Source organism: Panicum virgatum, chromosome 8K, assembly GCF_016808335.1.
Source record: "Panicum virgatum strain AP13 chromosome 8K, P.virgatum_v5, whole genome shotgun sequence".
In the NCBI taxonomy this organism is placed as follows: domain Eukaryota; kingdom Viridiplantae; phylum Streptophyta; class Magnoliopsida; order Poales; family Poaceae; genus Panicum; species Panicum virgatum.
This window is the reverse complement of record NC_053143.1, coordinates 3,300,856-3,323,445: the sequence shown is the minus strand read 5'-3', so window position 1 is coordinate 3,323,445 and position 22,590 is coordinate 3,300,856. Positions and strand designations below refer to the sequence as shown.

The 22,590-nt window shown below is 48.6% G+C and overlaps 1 protein-coding gene and 1 pseudogene across 1 annotated transcript; both read left to right on the top strand.

The window, feature by feature from the left end:
* The first annotated feature begins 221 nt into the window (after window positions 1–221).
* LOC120646093 lies at window positions 222–3,859 on the top strand (annotated as a pseudogene).
* Window positions 3,860–14,690: 10,831 nt separating this feature from the next.
* On the top strand, window positions 14,691–22,575 carry LOC120643559 (DDT domain-containing protein PTM-like). The gene is made up of 10 exons (XM_039919949.1): window positions 14,691–16,265; window positions 16,379–17,050; window positions 17,167–18,409; window positions 18,906–19,194; window positions 19,284–19,408; window positions 19,487–19,947; window positions 20,043–20,071; window positions 20,205–20,888; window positions 20,979–21,997; window positions 22,088–22,575. Exons 1-9 carry the CDS (start codon window positions 14,776–14,778, stop codon window positions 21,935–21,937), a joined length of 5,952 nt encoding a protein of 1,983 aa, XP_039775883.1. The 5' UTR covers window positions 14,691–14,775; the 3' UTR covers window positions 21,938–21,997; window positions 22,088–22,575.
* The last annotated feature ends 15 nt before the right edge of the window (window positions 22,576–22,590 follow it).

Genomic DNA, 22,590 nt, shown 5'->3' with positions numbered 1-22,590 from the left:
AATGTAGGTTTTGTCTCATTTTCCCTAAAAATGAGGCCTTTGATCTGTGGTCTGCCACACTTTTTGAATACAATTCAGGTGGGGATACTCCCCCCCCCGGTTGACCATTCAAAAAAAAACCTTCGATCTACTTGCAAGTGTGTTAACTGCAACCCACAGCAGCTGTCGCTCACAAGAACCAGTTGGTCACTCATCGGACAAGTGAATCCTTGTTGACTAGCATGGCCAAGCTCGACGCCGCCACTTCCCTCCTCGCCGTCGTCGCCGTCGTTCTGCTAGCGCTCGCCGCCCCCTCGCTCGCCGGCGACCCCGACATGCTCCAGGACATCTGCGTCGCCGACTACAAATCCCTCTAGGGCCGTAAGTGATCGATTGGTAGCTGTATGCATGTCAGCAGGGCCGGCCCTGAGGCAGTGCGAGCGGTGCGACCGCACCGGGCCTCCAAAAATTAGGAGCCTCCAAAAATTGCTATGCTAAGAGACATGTCAACTCACAAGTAACACTTGTGCTCATAAGTTAGCTTGTTTAGGTGTTGAAAAGGACCCGAATCATCCAAGTATTCAGTATGATCCCCTCCCAGACTTTGTAACCCGTATTGTTGGGTGTGACATCTCTGCCCAGTGCCCACGTGAATGAATAAAGCAACGAGCTGCATTGGGATAATAAAAAGTTGCAAGTGCCAACAAAAGCCCAATTGCAGGTTTATTAGAGAGTAGACCTGATAGAGAGCCTCCACCGTCTATCTAGCTGCACGCTCAGTGCTTCCTTAACTTTCTCACGAGATGCCGTCACAGTCTGCAGATCACCGATTCGCCGCCTGCTCGTTATGACCGATTGCCAATTTAACTTCTTGTATTTTTATAGTGAATGGGGGGCCTCCATTTTTTGTTCCACACCAGGCCATCAAAAAGTTAGGACCGGCCCTGATGCCTGTATAGTGTGTATACTACTTTGCAATACTGAATACTCACCAACATGTGTGTATAATCCAATGTACGATGAACAAATGTGCTTAATCTCTTGTGTATCTCCCCGGCCATAAGTGATCGATCGCTATAGCTGTATAGTGTATACATTACAATATTCAGGCCATGTATCTATATATGCATGTGTGCATCCAATGTACGATGAACAAGAACAAATGTTCTTAATCTCGTGTATGTATGTGCCCGGCCGTATATATGCAGCACTGAGGCTGAATGGGTTGCCGTGCAAGCGGCTGGAGAACGTGACGGCGGACGACTTCTTCTCCGGCCTGCTGGCGAACCCCGGCAACACTGGCAACAGGTGGGTTCAGCGGTGACGGTGGCGAACGTTGAGAAGCTCCCGGGTCTCAACACCCTGGGCGTGTCCATGGTGCGCATCGATTACGCGCCGTGGGGCATGTGTTGGAATCGGAGGCAACAAGCGATGAAAGGACACAATCAATTAAGCACACGAGACACACGATTTACGTGGAAAACCCTTCTAATGTGAGAGAGAAAAACTACAGGCGCCAGCCAACAAACACTTCACTATTTCGAGCGTATGGCGGCTTACAAGAGATGAATGGAGTAAACCCTAATCAAAGATATATGTATCGTACCTTTCCATATACGGCCCTGCTGTTGGCTTTGCTCGGGCCTCCACTTCGCTACGGCAGAAGTCGGCCAGCCCAATATGAATTTGGAACATATTCAACAAACTCCACCTTGAGACAAATTCTCTTGCAGCATCTTCACTTCACCATGAACATCGTAAAGAAAAATACAACTGGCGCCAAATAGCCTTTTGGGCTAATTAATTAAACCAAGTTTGAGCACAGCTCAAACTTAGCAACATGAACTGGTTTAGTCATCATATCAGCTGGATTATCATGAGTGCTGATCTTGCATACCTTCTGCTTACCTTCCTCAACCACATCACGTACATAATGATACTTGATGTCAATATGCTTTGTCCTCTCATGGAACATCTGGTCTTTGGTAAGGCAAATAGCACTTTGAATGTCACAATATAAATCAATGCAAGAATCAGCCCTAACCAGCTCAGAGTACAATCCTTTCAGCCAAATTAATTCCTTGCACGCCTCAGCAATAGCCATATATTCTGCCTCAGTAGTAGACAAAGCCACAACAGACAGCAAAGTAGCCTTCCAACTCACAGCATAATTGCCAACAGTGAACACATAACCTGTGAGCGACCTACGCCTATCAACATCAGCAGCAAAATCTGAATCAACATAGCCAATAAGTCCCTTCTCAGTTCTGCCAAACTTCAGACAAAAATCTGCAATGCCTCTGAGGTACCTGAAAATCCACTGAACTGCCCCCCCCAATGTTCTTTACCAGGATTAGTCATATATCTACTAACCAAGCTTATAGCATAAGATAAATCTGGACGAGAACAGACCATGGCATACATCAAAGAACCAACACCACTACAATAAGGAACTCTGGACATGTACTCAATATCCTGATCTGTATTAGCACACTGAGCAGCTGATAATCTAAAATGAGGTGCAATAGGAGTACTGACAGGCTTAGCATCATTCATGTTGAAACGCTGAAGAATTTTCTGAATATAATTCTGCTGACTAAGAAATAGCACACCAGATTTTCTGTCTCTAGTAATTTCCATGCCTAAAATTTTCTTAGCAGCACCAATATCTTTCATGTCAAATTCGCTACTCAACAATTTCTTTAACTTAACAATTTCGACTCTACTCTTGGCATCAATCAACATATCATCAACATAAATGAGTAAATAAATAGGTGATCTATTAACATGCTTGATGTAAACACAGCTATCAAATTTAGACCTCTTAAAACTGTGCGACAGCATAAATGAATCAAACCTTTTATTCCACTAACGAGGGGACTGTTTCAAACCATACAAGGATCTCTTCAACTTGCACAAAAAAATCTTCTTGCCTGGCACTATGAACCCTTCAGGCTGGTCGATGTATATATCCTCCCCAAGTTCACCTGGCAAAAATGCAGTTTTCACATCTAACTGCTCAAGCTCAAGATCATGTGCAGCAACAATACTAAAGAATGTGCGAATGGAACTATGCTTTACCACAGGAGAGAAAACATCATTATAATCAACACCAGAAATTTGACTGTAGCCTTTCGCTATTAACTTTGCCTTATACTTTGGAGGCTCGCTTGGAGATAAACCCTCCTTTCTCTTAAAGATCCACTTACAGCGGACTGTCTTCTTCTTCTTTGGCAATGGTACAACATCCCAAGTATGATTCTTCTCAAGTGACTGCATCTCCTCATACATAGCAGAAATCCACTTCTCTTTTTCACCACAATCAATGGCCTCAATATATGTGGCTGGCTCATGTAAATTCTCCACCTGTTCAGCACAACTCAAAGCATATTAGGTTAGATTATACTCTTATGTTAGCATAATAGGTTATATTACACCGCTTCGCTCCGGCCCTGCCATTGGCTTTGCTCGGGCCTCCGCTTTACTACAGCAGAAGTCAGCAAGCTCAATATGAATTTAGAACATATTCAACAGCATGAACCCGCCGCACACCCACTCTCGCGCCACCGAGATCATCTTCGTCCTCCAGGGATCCCTCGACGTCGGCTTCATCACCACCGCCAACAAGCTCTACGCGCGCACCGTCTGCAAGGGCGAGGTCTTCGTCTTCCCCTGCGGCCTCGTCCACTACCAGAGGAACAATGGAAACACCCGCGCCGCGGTCATCTCGGCGTTCAACAGCCAGCTGCAGGGCACGCAGTCCATCGCCGATACGCTCTTCGGCGCCTCGCCGGCGACGCCCACCGACGTCCTGGTCAGGGCATTCCAGATCGACGGCGGACTCGTCGAGGGCATCAAGTCCAAGTTCCCGCCAAAGTAAGCACAAGAGCGTGCATCCCTATTCCCTGCTTGCCATGCTACAGTTGGTGATTTCATTCCGATGCACATTGCGCTCTAATTTTAGTTCATTATTTGATATGCGTGCAGTACATCGCATTACGTTGCACTACTAGAAAACAGGCCTTCAGCACCGGCTGAGAAGGGCCAAAGGAACCGGTTTCCCAACCGGTGCCCCGAAACCGCGACCAATGGCCTTGCCTTAAGACACCGGATTTTTCAACCGGTGCCTTAGGCTTCTATTGGTACCGGTTGGAAACACCAACCGATACCAAAGAGGCTGCCACGCTGAGGCAAGGTGGCAGCCCCTTTGGTACCGGTTGGTCTTTCCAACCGGTACCAATGACCTTTTCCCTTTTTTCCCAAATCCAGTTTTGTTTGTTATATTTATTACTATTTATTCTTTTATAATTGCTAAACGCACTCAAGCTCTATAGTACTATACGTTCATTGGTCGTTTGTGTTCATTTTCAGAGAATATTTGAAACTAACTAAAAGTGAAATGCGAGCATATAATTAAGCTAATTAGATGAACTAATATATTTACAAATTTACAAACATCAAGACATAATGTTTAAAAATATTTATAAATGTACAAAGTAATGTTTGTAGTCCAACTACTGGTCCCCTCAGGAGGTCAATGGAAGTCCTCTATGGATGTGACCGTCATGGTAGAACTCGCCTCTAGGATCCAAGAACTCGTTCAAAATGAATCCGGCGAGCTGCTCGCACACGGCATTGATCCGATCAGTAGAGTAACATTCATCCCCCATTTGAGACATCTATCATTTAGAAAAAAAAAGATTAACATCATGTGCGATAGTGTAATTATGAAAATATACTAGTGAACGGTTTGGACGTACTCTCGTGTCTTCATCAGTAGCCTTCCTGCATGGAGTCATGATGTGCAAGTAGTCGCATACGTAGTACCCGCACCAATCAGTTCCTTGTTGTTGTCTCGCACACTTAAGGAGAAACAAATAAATTACTCAATTTAGAACAATTTGGGATTATATATTTAACTAGACAAATCTTTATGAATCAACATACTGGATAATCCATGTTAACGTTCAGTTCGGGCCTCCATTGACCACGTCTTTTGTTATTTTTCACAAATTTTTCCAAACCCTGCGCTCAAAGTTAAGTTTGATATTCAGGAATTGTTATTAACAGAAAAAAGATTTGATTGTGCAAACTTAACTTACCTGTTCAAGGGGTCTAGGATATGTTGGATTGCGGACTTGGATTTCTCATTGAGTCAAAGACTATAAGATTGCCGGTCTCTACGGAAAGTATGAGTAAAATCCAATGATAACTGCGGATATAGATAGGATATATACATACATGCATTATACGACTTAGTATTTATTTAGTAATATAACAGAGGATTGAGTCGACCAAGGCTTACCCAAAGTGGTATGGTATGAATAAATAGGATTTGTAATTTTGCCTAGTCAACGAATCGTACATGTTTTGGCACGTTTCCTTGTAATTTTCGTTGAGCACTTTCTGGTTGACTAGCAAAGGAGACATGAAGCCAATCTGATGGTGTCATCCATGTTTTCGGCTTCTTTGAGTCTCCTGTCTAAACGATACAATAGAAATTTTATAATGCACATATATAATTATGTTCTTGTTAACAAAAAGTATTAATGTAGAGGTAAGTGATACTTACAAAACCCAAATGGTGATGATAGAGGCGTCGAGGGCTTGTCGATGGTAAATATGATATAAATTTTTGAAGTATACCCATAAGTCCTCCTCCCCGCGGAAGAAATCATGGTCACGATACTTGACTCCAAACATTTTCCCTTGGTCATTCGACATTCGCAGGTACCATCTATGCAAATTGAACATCTGCGTGCCTAGACTTTTCTCCTCTTCCTCAGTGACAAAAGGTTTTCCATGCTGGAATTGAGTAAGAACGGGAGCGACAGGGATTTCCGCCTCCACTTGCCCCGTTGCCTCCTCTAGCGTTAATCCAGTTTCAGAAAGAAATATTGCGGCCTGTAGGTCCGCCTGGAGTTGTACGTCCGTCGGGTGTAGGAGTGGCAACCCTAGCACCCGGAGGGGCTCGAGTCCTTTTTGTTGTGTGCCAAGCTGAGGAATGGTCTTGCCACATTTTTTATTCAGATTTCTCACCTTGTGTGCTTTTGTCAGAGTACGATCATAGTCCGAGGGTAAGCTTTTCGGTTTTGGTGGGTTGTCTAGGTTTGCGAGAAGCTTTTTTCCTAGTTCTAGAGGTACCTTTTCCCTCGGCGGGGGGACTTTAGGCTTTAATTGTTCTTTTATATATCGAGCAGTCTCCTCTTCCAACTCCTCAGCAGTTTTCTCATAGGTTAATTTTCTTTCGACCGTTTTCTGCTTCTTCTTTGAGGGTCCAGCCGCTGGGAGGGATGTTGTCTTTTTCTTTCCTTTTTCTGGGTTAGGAGGAGTTGGAGTACTCGTGGCCCTTTGCGCCGGCGGAGACGGTGGTGAAGGAGGTGGTTGTGGGGACGGCGGTGAGGGAGACCGCGGAGACGGGCGATCGGTCTGCACGGGAGCCGTTGTTCTTGCAGTAAGTTTGATGTCGGCCTTGTGCCATAGAACGACCCCGTGCAGTGCGTCTCCCAATGCCTTCTCTCCATCCCCTCCAACGAAGTCGAGCTCAAGATCCTCATTGTTTCCAACTATCTGCTCGACTGTGACGGAGGTGTAGCCAGGGGGTATCGGCCTTCCATGAATTATAGTAGAAGGATTCAGGGGCAGAGCTGACCCGATTGTGACATGAATGGATATATTTCTTGCTCGCACATGAAGCTCACATGGTGTCGGCATGGTGACATCGTCTACTGGATACCTCTGGTCATCTACCGCCGTTGGCTCAATCTGGGGTTGCTGTTCCGCTTGTACGTCGGGCGCCACTGTGGATACACAGCTGCTGCGTCGCTGAGAGACCGGACTTATCACAACATCCGGGTGCGACCTAGCAGTGCCCCTTATTGACCCTGGCGTCCATCTGAGATTCCAAGGACGCAACCTTCCTTGTCATCTCTTCTTGCATGGCACGAAGTTTCTCTTCCTGTTCGGCTTTGCTCTTTCGGTGAGTCTTGTAAGAGGAATCTCCGGCCCAAGCAACTTTCTATGGGACCACGCCGATGCCGCGGGATCGTCCAAGGTATTCCGGATTCTTTAATGCCCTTGTCAGCTCATTATTCTCCCTTTGAGGCTGGAATGTTCCTTGTTGGGTCTCATCTATTGCAGCGACTAGATCGCGGGACACTTCTTGCATATGCTCGGGCACGACCAAATTTCCATCCAACTGGTTTAGTGTCACGCCATTAGCAAATAACCACCACTTGGATCTATCCAACCAATCCTAAGTCGTCGGCCTAATGCCTATATCCATAAGGTCATGCTCCATCTTCTGCCATTTTTTTAGAGTAAAGTCCATTTTTAGCCATTCAACTCTGGTCTCGGTTTGGTTTTGGCCATCAAATTGCAAAACCGGGTATCTTTGGCCACCCAACTATCAAAACCGTCCGACTTTGGCCATCGGATGGTTTTGGCCGGCGGTTTCGCTGATGTGGCGTCCACGTGGCTGTGGGGCCCACATGTCGGTTGCCATTCTCTCCATCTTGCCCCATCCTCCTTCCCCCGAGCCGCAGCCAAACCGCGGCCGCCAGCGCCCGCCTCATCGCCTCACTCTCCTTCCACTCGCTCTCCCGCTCCCTTGCGTCCTGCCCCAAGCGCGAGAGCAACAACAGTGCTCCCGCCATGGCCACTGCCCCCGATCTCCACTACCTCCGAGCCTTGCCACGGCCGCCGGCGCCCGCCTCCCCGCCTATCCGCCTCGTCGCCTCACTCTCCTTCCCCTCGCTCTCCCACTCCCTTGCCTCCTGCCCCAAGCGCGAGAGCAGCAGCAGCGCCCGCCATGGCCGCCAGGGCCATTGCCCCCGAGCTCCACCGCCTCCGACATCCCCTCTCCCCGCCGGCATGAGCATCATGCCAGTGCCACCTCACTCTCCTTCCTCCCCCCTACTCTGGGCCTCTCTCTCCCGTTCCTTGGCCGCCGCACGCCACGAGGGCGCCGCCGCCGTGGAAAGCTCCGCGAGCCGCAGTGTCACACCTCCTCCCCCCCAATCGAGGGCGCACCAGCTCCGCTCCGCCCTGCCGCCCTCTCCACCTTCCCACATCCCTGTCTCCATCTGTTCAAAACGCCGGATTCATCACCGCCACCTTCATCACGCAGCCACGGGAGCAAGGCCCGAGGCCGCCGTCACGGGAGCGTGCTGCCCAGGGTGAAAGCCATCGTTGCAGCGCCTCCCCCACCCTCACCTCCTTCCCCACGCATGGCGAGCACCACCTCTCTGTTCTGCTGTGAAAGGCCGGTCGGTGAGCCAATCCATGGATATGGGCTTCCACTCTCAAATTAAATCGGTAGAGAGGAGAACCACGTCTTCCTCAACCTCCGCCCACCTCCAATTTCTATTCTGCTCGCTCGAGCAGGGCCTGCCACGGAGCTCTGAGCCACCTCCTATGGCTGCCCGCGGCGCGCCCTCCTCGACGGCTCAACCTACATCAAGAACCCCTGGGACGGATTCCCCTTCCTCTCCTCTTTCTCCCGGTATCTTCGGATTGAAAAACGGTGGAGATGAGCATGGAGGGGGAGCCGGCCACCGCGCCGCGTCGCCCCGCGGCGGTGGAGCCGCCGCGCTGCCAGCCTCCCTTTTCCTCCTGCCTGCCGCGCCGCGGCCTCCCTTTCCCTCCCGCCGCGCCGCGTCATCCCGCGACCGTGGAGCCGCCGCGCCGCTCGCCAGCTCCGCCAGACTCACTCACTGGAGGAAGTGCAGGCGGTGGGGATGAGCATGGAGGGGGAGCCGGCGGCGGGAAGGAGACGGAGAGAGCGCTGAGGTGGCGGCTGACCTGTGGCCAAACCGCCAGCCAAAACCAGCCAATGGCCAAAATCGAACTGTTTTGATAGTTGAGTGGCCAAAGATACCCGGTTTTGCAATTCGATGGCTAAAACCAAACCGAGACCAGAGTTGAATGGCTAAAAATGGACTTTACTCTTTTTTTTATTGACTTCTTGTACCCGACAGCCCCAATGTGGTGGCTGTACTTCTTATTTGCTGCATTCACCTTGGCCTGTTTGGATTTTTCTTGGGCTTCCTCTGATAGTTTGTATTGTTTGAACTCCTCCCAGTATGGTTTAACCTGAGGAAGATCGTCCCAGTTCGGCTCCTTATCCTTCTTGATGTAATTGATGTACAACTTCTTCTTGAAAGTTGCAAAGGCAAGGGCCATCTTTTTCAAGGCACATTTCTTCACAAGTTCTTGGTCAACTCCTTCAGGAAGAGTGAACATATCCTTGAGTTCTGCCCATAGCATTTCCTTCTGATGTGTAGGCACAGCGTGTTGCTGTTCTTCGGGTTTGCTCTTTTTCCATAGTCTTGTGGTGATCGGAATTTTGTGCTAGCAGCCTCTGGAGCACTTGGACAGCCCTCTGCGTCCACTTCTGTGACGACCTGTCTTCCCTCCATTTTCTTGGTTGGCCGGCGTCTCCCTTTTGACTGGCTCAACGAAGTCGATGCGGAGGTCGACTAAATTACAGAAAAGATATGTTAATTGCAAAACTAATCTAACGAAGTCACCATGCCTATAGTTTTAAGATTCGTACTGGAACATGCTGCTGTTGATTGGGCAGCGGCACAAAGTCTTCATCTTCTTCATCGGCATCTCCAGACATATTCAGGAATGAATCAGCTGTCCGAGCATCTTCTTCAGCGATTGGCTGGGTGGTGTTGGCCCTCGTATCTTCGTTTATTGCGTCCAACATGTATTGCTTGGCGACCTCGTCATCACCGAAGGGTCCATCCTTGACTGAAACCGTAAAAATGTGTTAGAGTATGTGTCCATCCTTAAATGAAGCAGGAGAATTCAATTCTTTGAACGAATATGCGTGCTTGAGAGAGAGTGTGTGTGTGTATGTTAGAGGGATAGAGAAAGAGAGAGAGTTAGTGTGTGTGTGTGTGTGTCTGTGTGTGTGTTTGTGAGAGTGTGTGTTAGGGTGTGTTTGTGTGTGTGTTAGAGAGAGAGTGTGTGTGTATGTCTGTGTGTGTTAGTGAGTGTGTGTGTTAGAAAGAGAGAGTGTGTGTGTCTGTGTGTGTTAGTGAGTGAGAGAGAGTGTGTGTGTTAGAGTGTATTAGACAGTGTGTGTATGTGTGTGTGTGTCTGTGTGTGTGTTAGTGGGAGTGTGTGTGTGTGTCGTGGAACGGGGTCGAGGAACTGGGGTTGAGGGTTGAGGGTCGAGGTCTAGGGTTGAGGGTCGAGGTCGAGGGACGGGGTTGAGAGTCGGGGTCGAGGGTCGAGGGACGGCGAATGCGTGAGTGAGTTAGAGAGCGAATACGAACGGGTTCAAGCTCGAGAATTAATTTAAATCAATCTAAATTACAAATGCAATACTTGTAATCAAGAATTGTACATAAAATAATTACTCGTCGTCGTTACTCGTCATTACTCATCGTCGTCATTACTCTTTATCGTCGTCATTACTCGTCGTCGTCATTACATTATACAGTGCAATACATGTAATAGTCGTCGTCGTCATTACTCGTTGTCGTCGTCATTACTCGTCGTCTTCATTACATTATATAGTGTAACAAAATTATACATAAAAGTAATAAAATTCTATCTAATTATACAAACTAATTATACTATAATTATACAAACTAATTATACATAAAATAATTATACTATATACATATATAATACAAACTAAAATCTATCTAATTATACAAACTAATTATACAAACTAATTAAAAACTAAATTCTATCTAATTATACAAAGTAATTATACAGAATATATAAATAAATAAAACAATTAAGAAAAAAATTCCTTACGCAGGAGGGGGCGCGTGATGCAGGTGAAGGGCGCCGCGCGTGGCGTCGAGGTTGAGGAGTGCGCGGAGATGGAGGGCGGCGGCGGTCGGGGGCGCTGGCATCGGCGTGGGGCGGTGGCGTCGGCGTGGCGTGGCGACGGAGGCCGGAGTCGAGGGCGACGACGGAGGCGCCGGCGCGGGCACAGAGGAGGAGGCGCGGCCACCCCTGGTCGGTGGCATCTTTGAGGCTGGTGCGGCGCTGCCCGTGGATTCCATGTCCGGCGGGGTCGTGGCGTCGCGATTCGCGAAATCGGGGATGGGGGGCGGCCGGACGGGGAGGCAGGGGCGCACGCGGCATTGGGGCAGCGCCTACTGCCAGCTGCAGTCCTGTGCGCGGGCGCGGGCAGGAAGGAGGCGGAGCCACTGCCGCAGACACGCAGTGCCCTCTCCGGTGCCGTGTTGTGCGCCCGTGCGGGTGTGGCGGCGCAGTGCGCTGGCTGGGAGTCGCCGAGTCGGCGGCGGCGGCTGGGAATGGGAGGGAGTCAGGGAGACTCGTGGACTGGCACTGGCCGACTGGTGTGGACTGGTTTTGGTGGGATTAGGGTTTCGATCGTTCTGTTTGGCCGGGCCGAGAGGGAGGGAGGCGCTGGCCTGGGTGCCTGGGCTGAATTGGTATATAGACTGAAAACGGGAACAACCGTCGGGATTTCCTGTTTACAATATGGTAACCGCGAAAACGGTCGGGAAAAGGCCTCTCCTGTTTCCGTTCCCGTTACCGCAGATTTTTCCCATTTTTTTCCTGTTCCTTTTTTTTGCCGAAACGGTATACGGTCGGTTCATACGGGATTCGGTGCCGGTCGGGACAGGATTTTCCCATCCCGTTTTCAACCCTCCACGGTTCGAGTTACTTCATTAGGGTTACTCCATTATATTTACTTCTTGTAAGCCGCTGTTCAGGATAAGAGAGAGATTATTGTAAATCTCCGGCGTTCTGTAACTGCACTCGATATAGTGAAGATTTGCTGGCTGCCGCCCGTGATTCTTCCCTTCCGTCTTGGGAGGGTTTTTCACGTTAAATTCTCGTGTCCTCTGTGATTGATCTATTATTTGCGTCGTTTATTTGCCGTCATTTGTGTAACAGCCACTCGCAGTCGCAAACGCAAAGGTTACCCCAATTATATAGAGAGAGGAGGGAGGACGCAGGTCACCCACGGCGTACGGCCACAAGCACCGGGCCGGGCCTAGGTACGTGTTCCGGGAGTGTTCTCGAATGTTTAGCCGTCCGTACCGTAGCGAGGATTCCGCCTTTGTGCGTGCGATGAGTTTGTGCCAACCGTGGAGCGTGGCATACATCTTGACAGATGATGACGTTTAGTCCTAACCATGAGCCAGCTGTAGACAAGGCAGCTAGCTAGCCAGTGTACGTTTTTGAATTTGAAAAAAAAAAAACTCGCCGCCGCCTCCCCTCCTTCCCTCCACCGCCTCGCGGCCGTCGTGCGTGGCGTGGCGGTGGAACGCACGCGCGCGCGCAGCCTGCCAGGAGAAAATCAGAAAATAACGCAGAAATTTACGGCTCTGTTCTAACATCAGCACGGCATTATTTTGGGGAGCTTGGAGATAGACGCGTCACGCGTAAGATGCTGATCAGGGGAAGGAGTACCCGGGGGAGTGATCGGGTGTTGGTGTTACAGACCGACGAGGTGAGGCGCCCATCAGGGAAGGAGGCGGAGCCAGTTCAGAGGAAACAGCGAGGAAGCCGGGGCGGAATCAGCCGGCGCTGGACAAGGTCGTTGGCGAGCAGTGCCCGCCACCGCCAGCGCCGAGCGCGAGGCGATCGACGTCGCCGCCGGCTCGTCTCGTCGGCCGGCTCCTTGCGGTCCGCCGTCGAGAGGTTGCCGTCTGGTGGCCTAGTGGGCCTCGGCCCGACCGACCGAGCTGGCCCGCGGCGGTGGTAGAGGCTGAGAAATTGTGGCCGGCAGTAGGGCGGTAGGCTAGCATCAAGTTATTTCAGTTCAGTTACAAGGTCATTCAACTCAAACACAGTAGATAAATCCGGCCTGTACTGGTCCAACTAGCAGGCTTCATCAGTCTGAAATGAGCCGGCCCAATTGATAATTTTGTCTGATAACCTTATACAGCTGGTCCGGGTAGAGGCTTTGGGCCTGAAACGAGTTAGACATTTCCGTGATGGGTTATTAAAAATTTAAAATTAAAAAATCAAATAATATTCTAGAATTTAACGGCGAAAAAGGCATGTACCTAATTGTTTCAAGAACTTCAGTAGGACCTCAGGTCCTGAGTTTAACTTCCCATGGGAGTGAATATTCTAATATTTAATGCCTCTGTTCGCTGTGCTGTGGCTGGTGGCTGGTGCTGATTTGTTGTGAGAGAAAAATACTGCTGGCTGGCTGGTGGCTGCTGGCTGGTGCTGGTTTAGTGTGAGAGAAAAATATTGTTGGCTGGATGCAGCGAACAGAGTGATAATGGCGTTATGCTTTCAGTGGTAGGCGACACTCTTGTCATTGACAGTGGGGCACCTGTGGTGACTTTGTCAATATCGAGGATTGCCGGCTCAGTTTTCAAAGATGCTCATAGAGGTAGGATTTGCGTATGCGTGTTCATAGATGTGAGTGTGCGTGCGTTGTGAGTGTCTAAGTTGTAATGTGTAATAAAAAACACAAATATGATTTAGTTTTAATAAAATTTAAATTGTTGTGGTTCAGCCTAGTCGCAGCAGTTATACCCTTGAAATAATCTCCCCTTTTATATTGTGAGGTTCACAACATTATTATCCAAGAAGAAATTAGAGGAGAACATGGCGTCACTTTATCATTGCCCGATAGAATATTGATGTGGTTGCGAATTCAGATATCTGCAAACTAAGTTTGGAATCGCGTATAGATTTCAAATTAATCAAAGGTATGATAGCTTCATAGAACTTTCACGTATCTCACGTAGGGTGTGTGGAGAGTGGAGACGTTCACGGTGGTTCAGTTCAGTGCAGCCTGCTGCTGTGTGCAAAGTGGAGATAGAGCTAGGAGCACTCACCGAGGGGCGCGCAAAGTGTGCACACCTCGCCTAGTTCAGCACCACGCAAGGCACCAGCAGCCAAGTCCGGGGCGGCACTTGGCGCGAGCGAGCCGTTGCCTTGCGCCCCCCCCCCCCCCCCCCCACCCACCCCCGCCGGGCCTGCCCTACCCGAGCAAGCAACCTGACGGCGGCGGCACACTCCCTCCACCGTTTTTGAATTTGAAAAAACTCGCAGCCGCCCTCCCTCCTTCCCTCCATCCACCGCCTCGCGGCCGTCGACCACCAGCGGCCGTCGTGCGTGGCGTGGCGGTGGAACGCACGCACGCGCGCGCAGCCTGCCAGCGCGCGGTCCAGCCAGCTCCCGCGCCGCGGACACGACGCCGCGAGTCGAGGCGACCACGAGTGCTCCAAACCGGACCGGGTCCGCCCGCCCGCCCGCACCCGCACCCGCCCACGAACGAACGAACGAACTCTCCCGAAGCCAGGCCAGCCAACCAGCCGCGCGCGACCCGAACCCGTTCCACCACCACCCGGAAAGGCGACGCGAGCCAGGGTGGGTGTGGTGCCGAGTCGGGGTCCCTTGCCTTGTGTGTGCTCTCGGCTCACGCCCCCGTGCCCCCTCCGCTCCAGTTCTCCCTTCCCTTTCCCCTCCTCGCCTCCCACCCATCGTCTTCCTTCCTTGCACCTCTTCACCCCAACTCCACCCCGCCGCCTCGCGTCCCGCGGCCGCCGCCCCGCCGCACCGCAGGGTCGCGAGCCCCTTCCCCGCTACCACGTCCTCCCATTCTCGCCGCCCCCGCTCCGGCCGGCCGCTCGGCCCAGCCGCCGCGGGAGGGGCGGGATCGGCGGGCGCCCAGATTCTTACCGGGCCACGGCCGTCCCCGCGCCGGCGCCGGCGCGGCCCCCGCTTCACACCAGTCCCGGCGGGACCCCGTCCCGGAGGGGCGCGATTCGCGACGAGGATGGCTCTGTAGCGCGCGCTCGCTAGGGTTTTCGCGCGCCCGGTGCCATGGACGCCGCGGAGCCCCGGGAGAGTTCTGATCGGGCGCCGGACGCCTCCGCCGCGGCGGGCCTCGCGCCGGCCGCCGACGACGCGACGATGGGGGGCACCGCGGTGGGGGAGCCTGCCGCGGTCAGTGAGGCGGTGGCGGGTGATGGCGCCGCGGCGGAGCGTGCGCGTGACTCGGGGGCCTCGGCGGGCGAGCCCGGGGTGGAGGTTGATGAGGGCGGCGCCGCGGGCGGAGAGCACCCCGTGGAGATTGCGACCGACGGGGTGGATGGGGCTGCTGCTGCTGCAGAGGGTGGAAGGCGCTCAAATGTGGCTGCAGCGAAGGAGGTGGATGAAGGCGGCGTTCAGGGGGGAGTGCAGGGTGTGGTTCCTGTGGTGTCCGAAGCGAAGATGGAGGTGGATGCGGGTGGCGCTGCTAGCAAAGAGTGCTCCATGGGTTCTACGCTGAGCGAGGTGAATGTGGGGATCCTTCCAGGGCCAGCACCGGTTTTGGCTCCTGCTGCGGTGTCTGAAGCGAAGATGGAGGTGGATGCGGGTGGCGCTGCGAGCAAAGAGAACTCTGCAGCTTCTACGGTGAGCGAGGTGAATGTGGGGAGCCTTCCAGGGCCAGCGCCGGATTTGGCTCCTGTGGCGTCTGAAGTGAAGATGGAGGTGGATGGCGGCTGCGTTCGGGAACAAGAGTGCACTGCAGCGGCTGTGGCAGGAGAGGTTCAGATGGAGGAAGGTGATGGCAGAGTGGCGAATCAAGGGCCTGCAACAACACCTGCCGGGGGCCTTCAGGTGAAACAGGAGGTGGGGGAATGCTTGGTGGGCCGCTACGTTGGCCGGAGCGTTCCAGGGCATGCAAGGATTCTTATTGGGAAGGTTGCGTCCTACGATAGCACGACTGGGGTCTACAGTGTGGTGTTTGAGGACGGACATGGTGAGGATCTGGGGCTTCTTCAGCTCCAGGAGTTTCTCATGTCCAATGAGAATGGCGCATTGGGCATGAAGGTGAGCTGCAGGAAGAGGAAGCTAGACTTGCTGGTTTCATCAGGGAGTGCCTCGGAGGTGAAAGAGCCAGCGAGTACTAGGCAGAGGGTTGATGGATGTGAGACATCTGCCAGGCCTGATTCAATGCAGCATAGTGGGTCTGTCTCGGATATGTCTGAGGATGTCGAATCTTCGAGTAATTCATCAGATTTCACTAAAGAAGAACCATCTGAGCCATGCCCTCCTGTACAGGCCGTGGAGTTGCCTCCGTCATCCGGAGACATTGCTGTGCCAGAAGAGTCAATAAGTTATCTCTTTTCTGTTTATAACTTCCTGCGATCATTCAGCGTGCGGCTGTTCCTGAGTCCATTTGGGCTGGATGATTTTGTTGCAGCCATTAATTGCACTGTGCAGAATAACTTGTTGGATGCTGTACATGTCTCACTACTGCGGGCACTGAGGCGGCATCTTGAATCAAAATCTGCTGAAGGATCCCAGCTTGCTTCTAATTGCTTGAAGTACATACTATATATGTCAACCCCTCCTTAACTACCATAACTATTCTGTAACTGCTATGTTTCCTTTAAAGGAATTCTGACAGTATTTTCACTTTCCCTTGAACTGTGTACAGGTATCTGGACTGGACATTACTGGACGCGTTGACTTGGCCAACTTTCTTACTTGAGTACCTGTGTGTGATGGGTTGCCTTAAGAGTCTAGGGGGGCGGAGTTTTGGTAGAAGCCTCCTAGTCACTGAATACTATAAACTTCCTGTTGCCATGAAGCTGAGAGTGCTGCAAATACTCTCTGATCATGTCATTGAATCAGATGAACTCAAAACTGAACTGGAGGACCGAGAAGGCTACAACGAGGATCTGGAATATGAGATGGATTCTGGCGCCCTTTTGGAGGCTGCTTCAAGAGCAGTTTCGACTAGAGCCTCAAAGGTCTCTGCCTACAAAAGGATGAATGATTTGCAGAACCTGGAAAGCGCTCCAAATGTAACAAACCCAGAAGATGCTGTAGCGAACGCTTCTCAGGATGGCAACAGTGATGATTGCCGAATATGTGGAATGGATGGGACTTTGGTATGCTGCGATGGCTGCCCATGGGCATATCATTCAAGATGTATTGGTCAAAACAAAGCCTTCCTTCCCCAGGGAGAGTGGTTTTGTCCAGAATGTGTGGTTAACAAGCTTGGATCAACTTCGTCAAGAATTGAGCGTGGTGCAAGAGGAGCTCAAACGTTCGGCATTGATATGTGCGGGAGGCTATTCTTAGGGACATGTGACTATTTGCTGGTGTAAGTTCTTGGAAATTAGTTGTACAACACTTTGTGTTTATTAATGATTTGTTCTGCATGACTTGCTACGGTTTATCCTATACTTCCTTTAACATTTACTCCATGAAATGCTGCAGGATCGAAACATCTTCAGATGCAGAGTCTTATGCAAGATATTACAATCATTATGATGTTGTCAAGGTCCTCCAAAGACTTGCTCCCTCAGATGCATATGTGGATATATGCAGGCAAATAGAGGAATACTGGAAGCATTTACTTGGTACAGTTCAAAGTGAGAGATCAAAAATAGGTAAAGAAGTTGGTGTGAGCCATACTCTACAATCCGGTATGTTGAGTTTTACTCCAAGAAAAGCAGATGGAAGTGACTGGACATCATTAAAAGATGGTGGGGACAATAAAACAGTAGCACTTCCTCAAACAAATGTGCAGCAGAAACTTGTGGCTAATGAGGAACAAAAATACATGCCCAGCTTAGTTGCTGTCACCGAGAAGAATGCTAAAGTTTGCAATCAAACTCTATCAGTTCAGTACAACATACATAATGCACCCAGAAATGGAGCTTTTGGACCATCTGTGGTATCATCAATTTCTCATCAGAATGGATCTGTTGTAACGGATGTGCATAATATAGCACAAGCACAGCCAGCTCAGAGTATATCCCGTCCAGTCTTATCCACCCATGTTGGAATTAATTGCATGCCTAGGGAAGGTACCGTGAGCACCATTTCTGCAAAGTGTCCATCTTATCAAGGTAAACAGCACGTTCAGTTGTTTGCTGAAAGATCTGGAAACATGATTGGTGGTAAGGCAGCAAAATTTTCATCTTTTAAACCACTGGCTTACATGAATCTCTACAATCATGGCAACATTGCAGCATCTGCTGCTGCCAATCTTGCTGTCATTACATCTGATGAAGGTAAGGTTTCAGCATCCAAACTGACTGCAAACCCAAGGAAAAGAATGGCTGCAGACAATTCTCTACAATTGAAAGCATTTTCCTCAGCAGCCGCACAGTTTGTTTGGCCGAGTACTGAAAAGAAGCTTATGGAAGTTCCAAGAGATAGGTGTGGTTGGTGTCTTGCTTGTAGAAGCTCAGCAATTGGAAATAAAAAGGCTTGCTTTCTTAACATGGCCACTGCAAATGCTGCTAAAGGGTCTGCTCGAATTCTTAGTGCCATGCGTGTAATAAAAAGTTCTGATAGCCATTTCCCCAGTATTGTTGCTTATTTAGCCAACATGGAGGAAAGTTTGCGCGGCCTATTAGTTGGTTCACTACAGGACGTGCAGCAGAGAGAACGGTGGCATCAACAACTACAAGAAGCTTCCAACTGCAGAACTGTAATACCATTGTTGCTTGAGGTGAGTTATAGGATTCGGTCAATAATTTTTCTGCATCCTCTAATATTCCTCAATATCCTCCAACTGATATGGTATATGACCCTGAATGCTGGCAGCAAGTGGTGGCATTAAATGGATTAATAATTTCAGATTTCTTCTGCAGCTTGAGTACATATATTCCTGCATGTATGTCTGTAATAAAGGAAACTAACTCTAAATACAATGTTACAAACTGATAAATAAATTCGGTATGCAATAAAGGGTATTGAAAGAAAGATAAAAATTATGCTGAAGAAAGTTATTGCCATAAATGGCAGTGAAAGGAAGTGAGCCTAGCTCAACTGGTGCCTAGCTCAACTTGTTGGCGTGGGAGTCCTCTTCAATTTGAATTTGGGTGCCTGTTTCTTCTTAATGAAAAAACACCTAATTTCTTCTAGGTTGGATTTCCTTTTTTTCGGAAATACCAGTGAAAAGTGAATACAATTGTTATGGCATTAAAGTTGCATCTTCTTTGCAGTTGGAAAGCAACATCCGTGGAGTGGCATTTTCTGCAAGCTGGTTGAAGCCAATAGACGACTGGCCTGTGGAATCTCCTGGTCTATCGACGGGAGCGTCTCGTCCTGCACAATTCCAAAAACGTGGGGCTGGTGGAAGACGTGGCAGAAAACGTTCATTGGCATCTGAATCTGGTACTGCTACTGATGATGACAACAGCTGGACTTGGTGGACTGGAGGAAATGTTTCAAAATGTACTTTGCAGAGGGGGGCTATTCTATGTTCAACCACAAGAAAAGTCGCGCGCCAAGGTATTGTGCATTTTAAGTATTACTAGTTTTATCTCATCCTCTATTGGTCTCCAGGGTGTTCTAATTTGGCATGTTTTGTCTCCCACTAGGTGGTAAAAAGAAGATAGCAGGTTTATCTTACTATGAAGGTTCGAATTTTCCAAGACGAACTCGACAATTTGCTTGGAGAGCATGTGTTGGACTAAGCCAGACTTCATCTCAACTTGCTCTGCAGGTTAGCACTTCTGTCCTGTGTTGTAAATAGTATTATCAAACCTAGGTTAGCAATGATCCTAATATTCATTTCTCTCAGGTTAGATATCTTGATGCTCACATTAGATGGAAGGAATTCATCCCTCCAGATCAAATTCCTTCAGATGGAAAAAGTTCTGATGCTGACTTTTCTGCCCTCAGAAATGCTGTAATCTGTGATAAAAAAATAATTGACAATAAGATAAGATGCGCGCTTAAGTTTCCCAACCAGAAGCATCTTCCTGTGCGCGTGACAAAAAATATCTTGGAAACAGAAGGCGATCAGGATGAAAATAGCAAGTTGTGGTTTTCTGAAAACCATGTGCCACTGTACATGTTGCGAGAATTTGAGCAGAACTCTGGGAGTAAATCCTTGTCTACTCCAGGAATTTCGAGCTCTAACTATTTCACCAATTTCTGCCCAAGGCGAGGAAAAGCATGTGCTGGAGATGTGTTTTCTTATCTCTTTCACAAGGGAGAGGTCTATCCCTGCACCTCATGCAAGAAGGATGTTCTGTACAGGTTTTTCCTACTTGCCTTGTCATTGTGATAAACTGATCATGCATTTATTCTTTTGTGAGATACTAACTTTTTGTATGTTGGTCAATCATATGCAGGGATATTGTTAAATGCGGTTCTTGTCGAGGTATGGTCTATGGAATGTTCTGTAGAATATTTGTTTTCCATTTGTTTCCTCGTAATATCCAATAAGATAATTGATCAGTTTCTGAGCTTTAGAATACTTAGTCACACTTTTGCTGTCTAAAATTAACTTTCAGGTAATTGTCATAAAGAGTGCACATCAAGATCTATTGTTAGTAAAGGAGGCAGTGCTACTTCGAATTTGACATGCAAGTTATGCCTCCAGAAGCGGAATCTTATGCTTACAAGTTACAATACAAATGCAAGTTATATCCGGCCTCAACAGAAGAGTACTGGCCAGCAGCAAGTCACCGCTCCCAAAATTGTCTTTAAGGTTGGTTCTTCCCATTCTGCTGAACCTACCCTTAAAGTTGAAGCACAGCCAGTCACAAAGGTTAAAGCTCAGCCAGCTACAAAGATTAAAGCACAGCCACTTGCGAATGTGGAAGCTCAGCCACTTCTGAATATGAAATCCCAGCCAATTGCAAAGGTGGAAACCCAGCCACTCACGAAGGTGGAAGCCTTGTCAATTACAAATGCAGGAACTCCTAATGACACAAGTGTACAAGCTCAGTCAAAGACAAAGGCTAAGTCAAAGTCAGAAAAACCGAAGAAACCTAAAAAGGTTCAAGTGATCACATATTTTGGTCTCGTATGGAAGAAAAATAAGAATGACAAGGATGATGGAAGTGATTTCAGGGCAAATGATGTAATCCTTAAAAGTAAGGATGGTATTGGTTCGCCCATAAAACCAATTTGTTGCCTCTGTAACAAAACTTATTCTCCGGATTTCCTCTATGTACGCTGTGAGAGGTGCAGAAGTAAGTCTATTAGCATTGATCTAGCTTAAAGCAATAACTTTTTGTGTTACCTTTCAACTTTTTTAACATCTTGATATTCCCCACATACAGATTGGTTTCATGGTGATGCCTTGCAACTTGAGGATGAAAGGATTGGTGAGTTGGTTGCATACCGGTGCTGTAGGTGCCGAAGGAGAGCCATACCCCAATGTCCTCATTCAGATGATTATACAAAGCCTGAAGCAGAATTTAGTGAACAAACAATTGCTACATCATCACAGTCAACAATGCTATCTAGTGAGGAGACTTTTCCTTTAGCAGATCAGGACCCACTGCTTGCTTCATATGGAATTGTTGAACCTATTAGGGAAGAAGTGGATACTGACTTGTCAACTAACATGGTAAGCTTTGCCCCAGGAAGCAACCAGAAGCTGTCAGTAAGAAGAGCACAAACTAAAAACTGTCAATATCTTGATCAAGCTGGTATACCTGTGAATGAGTATTATATCCAGAATCAGCTTCCTGGAAATGGGAACATCAGTTTCAGCAATATGAATGAATATTCTTTTTCAGAGGCTGATAGCGTGGATGCTTCAGAGTTATTGGGGTGGGATTTTTCCCAAGGAACTGCATATGCTGATCCCACTGCTGATCACCAAGCAAATGACACTAGCTGTGGCAGCTTTGCAACGGACCAATATGAACCCCAAACTTATTTTTCATTCACCGAGCTGCTTGAAGTTGATGATACACAGCTTGACAATGCATTTGGGATGTCTACTGGTCTGCAAGGCAATGGCAACTGCACAGGAAACTTTGATCAACAAGGAGCTGGTTTTGATGATATGTCTTTTATGATAGAAGATGGAGCTTCAAATATGAACTTCCCAACAGATGATCCTTCCCCTGCTGTGGTAGCATGTCACAAGTGCCAGAACACTGAGCCACCACCCGATCTCAAATGTGCAGTCTGCGACCTGCACATACACCGGCATTGCTCACCTTGGGACGAAAATGTGCTGCCTACTGCAAGTGGTGATTGGAGTTGTGGTGCTTGTCGAGAATGGTGATGACTAACTTCTGAACTTCATTGCATCTTTTGAGAGTGGCAGCGCCAGCTGACATGGCAGGTAAATATATTGGTATTCCATTTATATATGGTTCGGATTTCTGTTAACAATATCTCGGTTTATAGTTACTGAGCATGTTTTTCTGTTTAGGTGGAAGGTATATTGTCAAAGTGCACACCACTGATCTGGATGAAAATTCTCCATAAAGCTGTTATGATGCACTCACTGCTACTGATTGTTCGGATGCGGTTCGTTATTTGACAAAAAAAAATATCTACCATAAAGTTAGACTACTAGACTAGGAATGACTGCTGCGGAGTTTACACTGTACATACTAAAGGATGGGTCGCCAGAGACCATTTTCCATTCTTTAGAGTTTAGAGTGTTTATTTTTGGGTAGTTTTAGAGCTAGGGGATGCTGTTAACAACGTGGTATATGGTTCAGGGAAACCATAATCATGTAATTGTATTATACACCTTGCATTGTTTCCTCGTCTTTTCGGATGGAAGGTGCCGAGGCCTTTGTCAGAGTGGCCTTTCTCAGTCCAAGTGCTTATTATTGCCCGTGTATGCGTCAGCATGGTGCTGCGACCGTGTGATAAATGAATTTTGAGAAGATAGCACCTGTGGTCCTTTTAGTTTGAGTAAATTTC

Coding starts and splice junctions, on each gene's coding strand:
- LOC120643559 (XM_039919949.1), top strand. CDS start 14,776: ATGGACGCCGCGGAGCCCCGGGAGAGTTCTGATCGGGCGCCGGACGCC. Junction 17,051..17,166: donor ACATGTGACTATTTGCTGGT/GTAAGTTCTTGG, acceptor GAAATGCTGCAG/GATCGAAACATCTTCAGATG. Junction 20,072..20,204: donor TAAATGCGGTTCTTGTCGAG/GTATGGTCTATG, acceptor ATTAACTTTCAG/GTAATTGTCATAAAGAGTGC.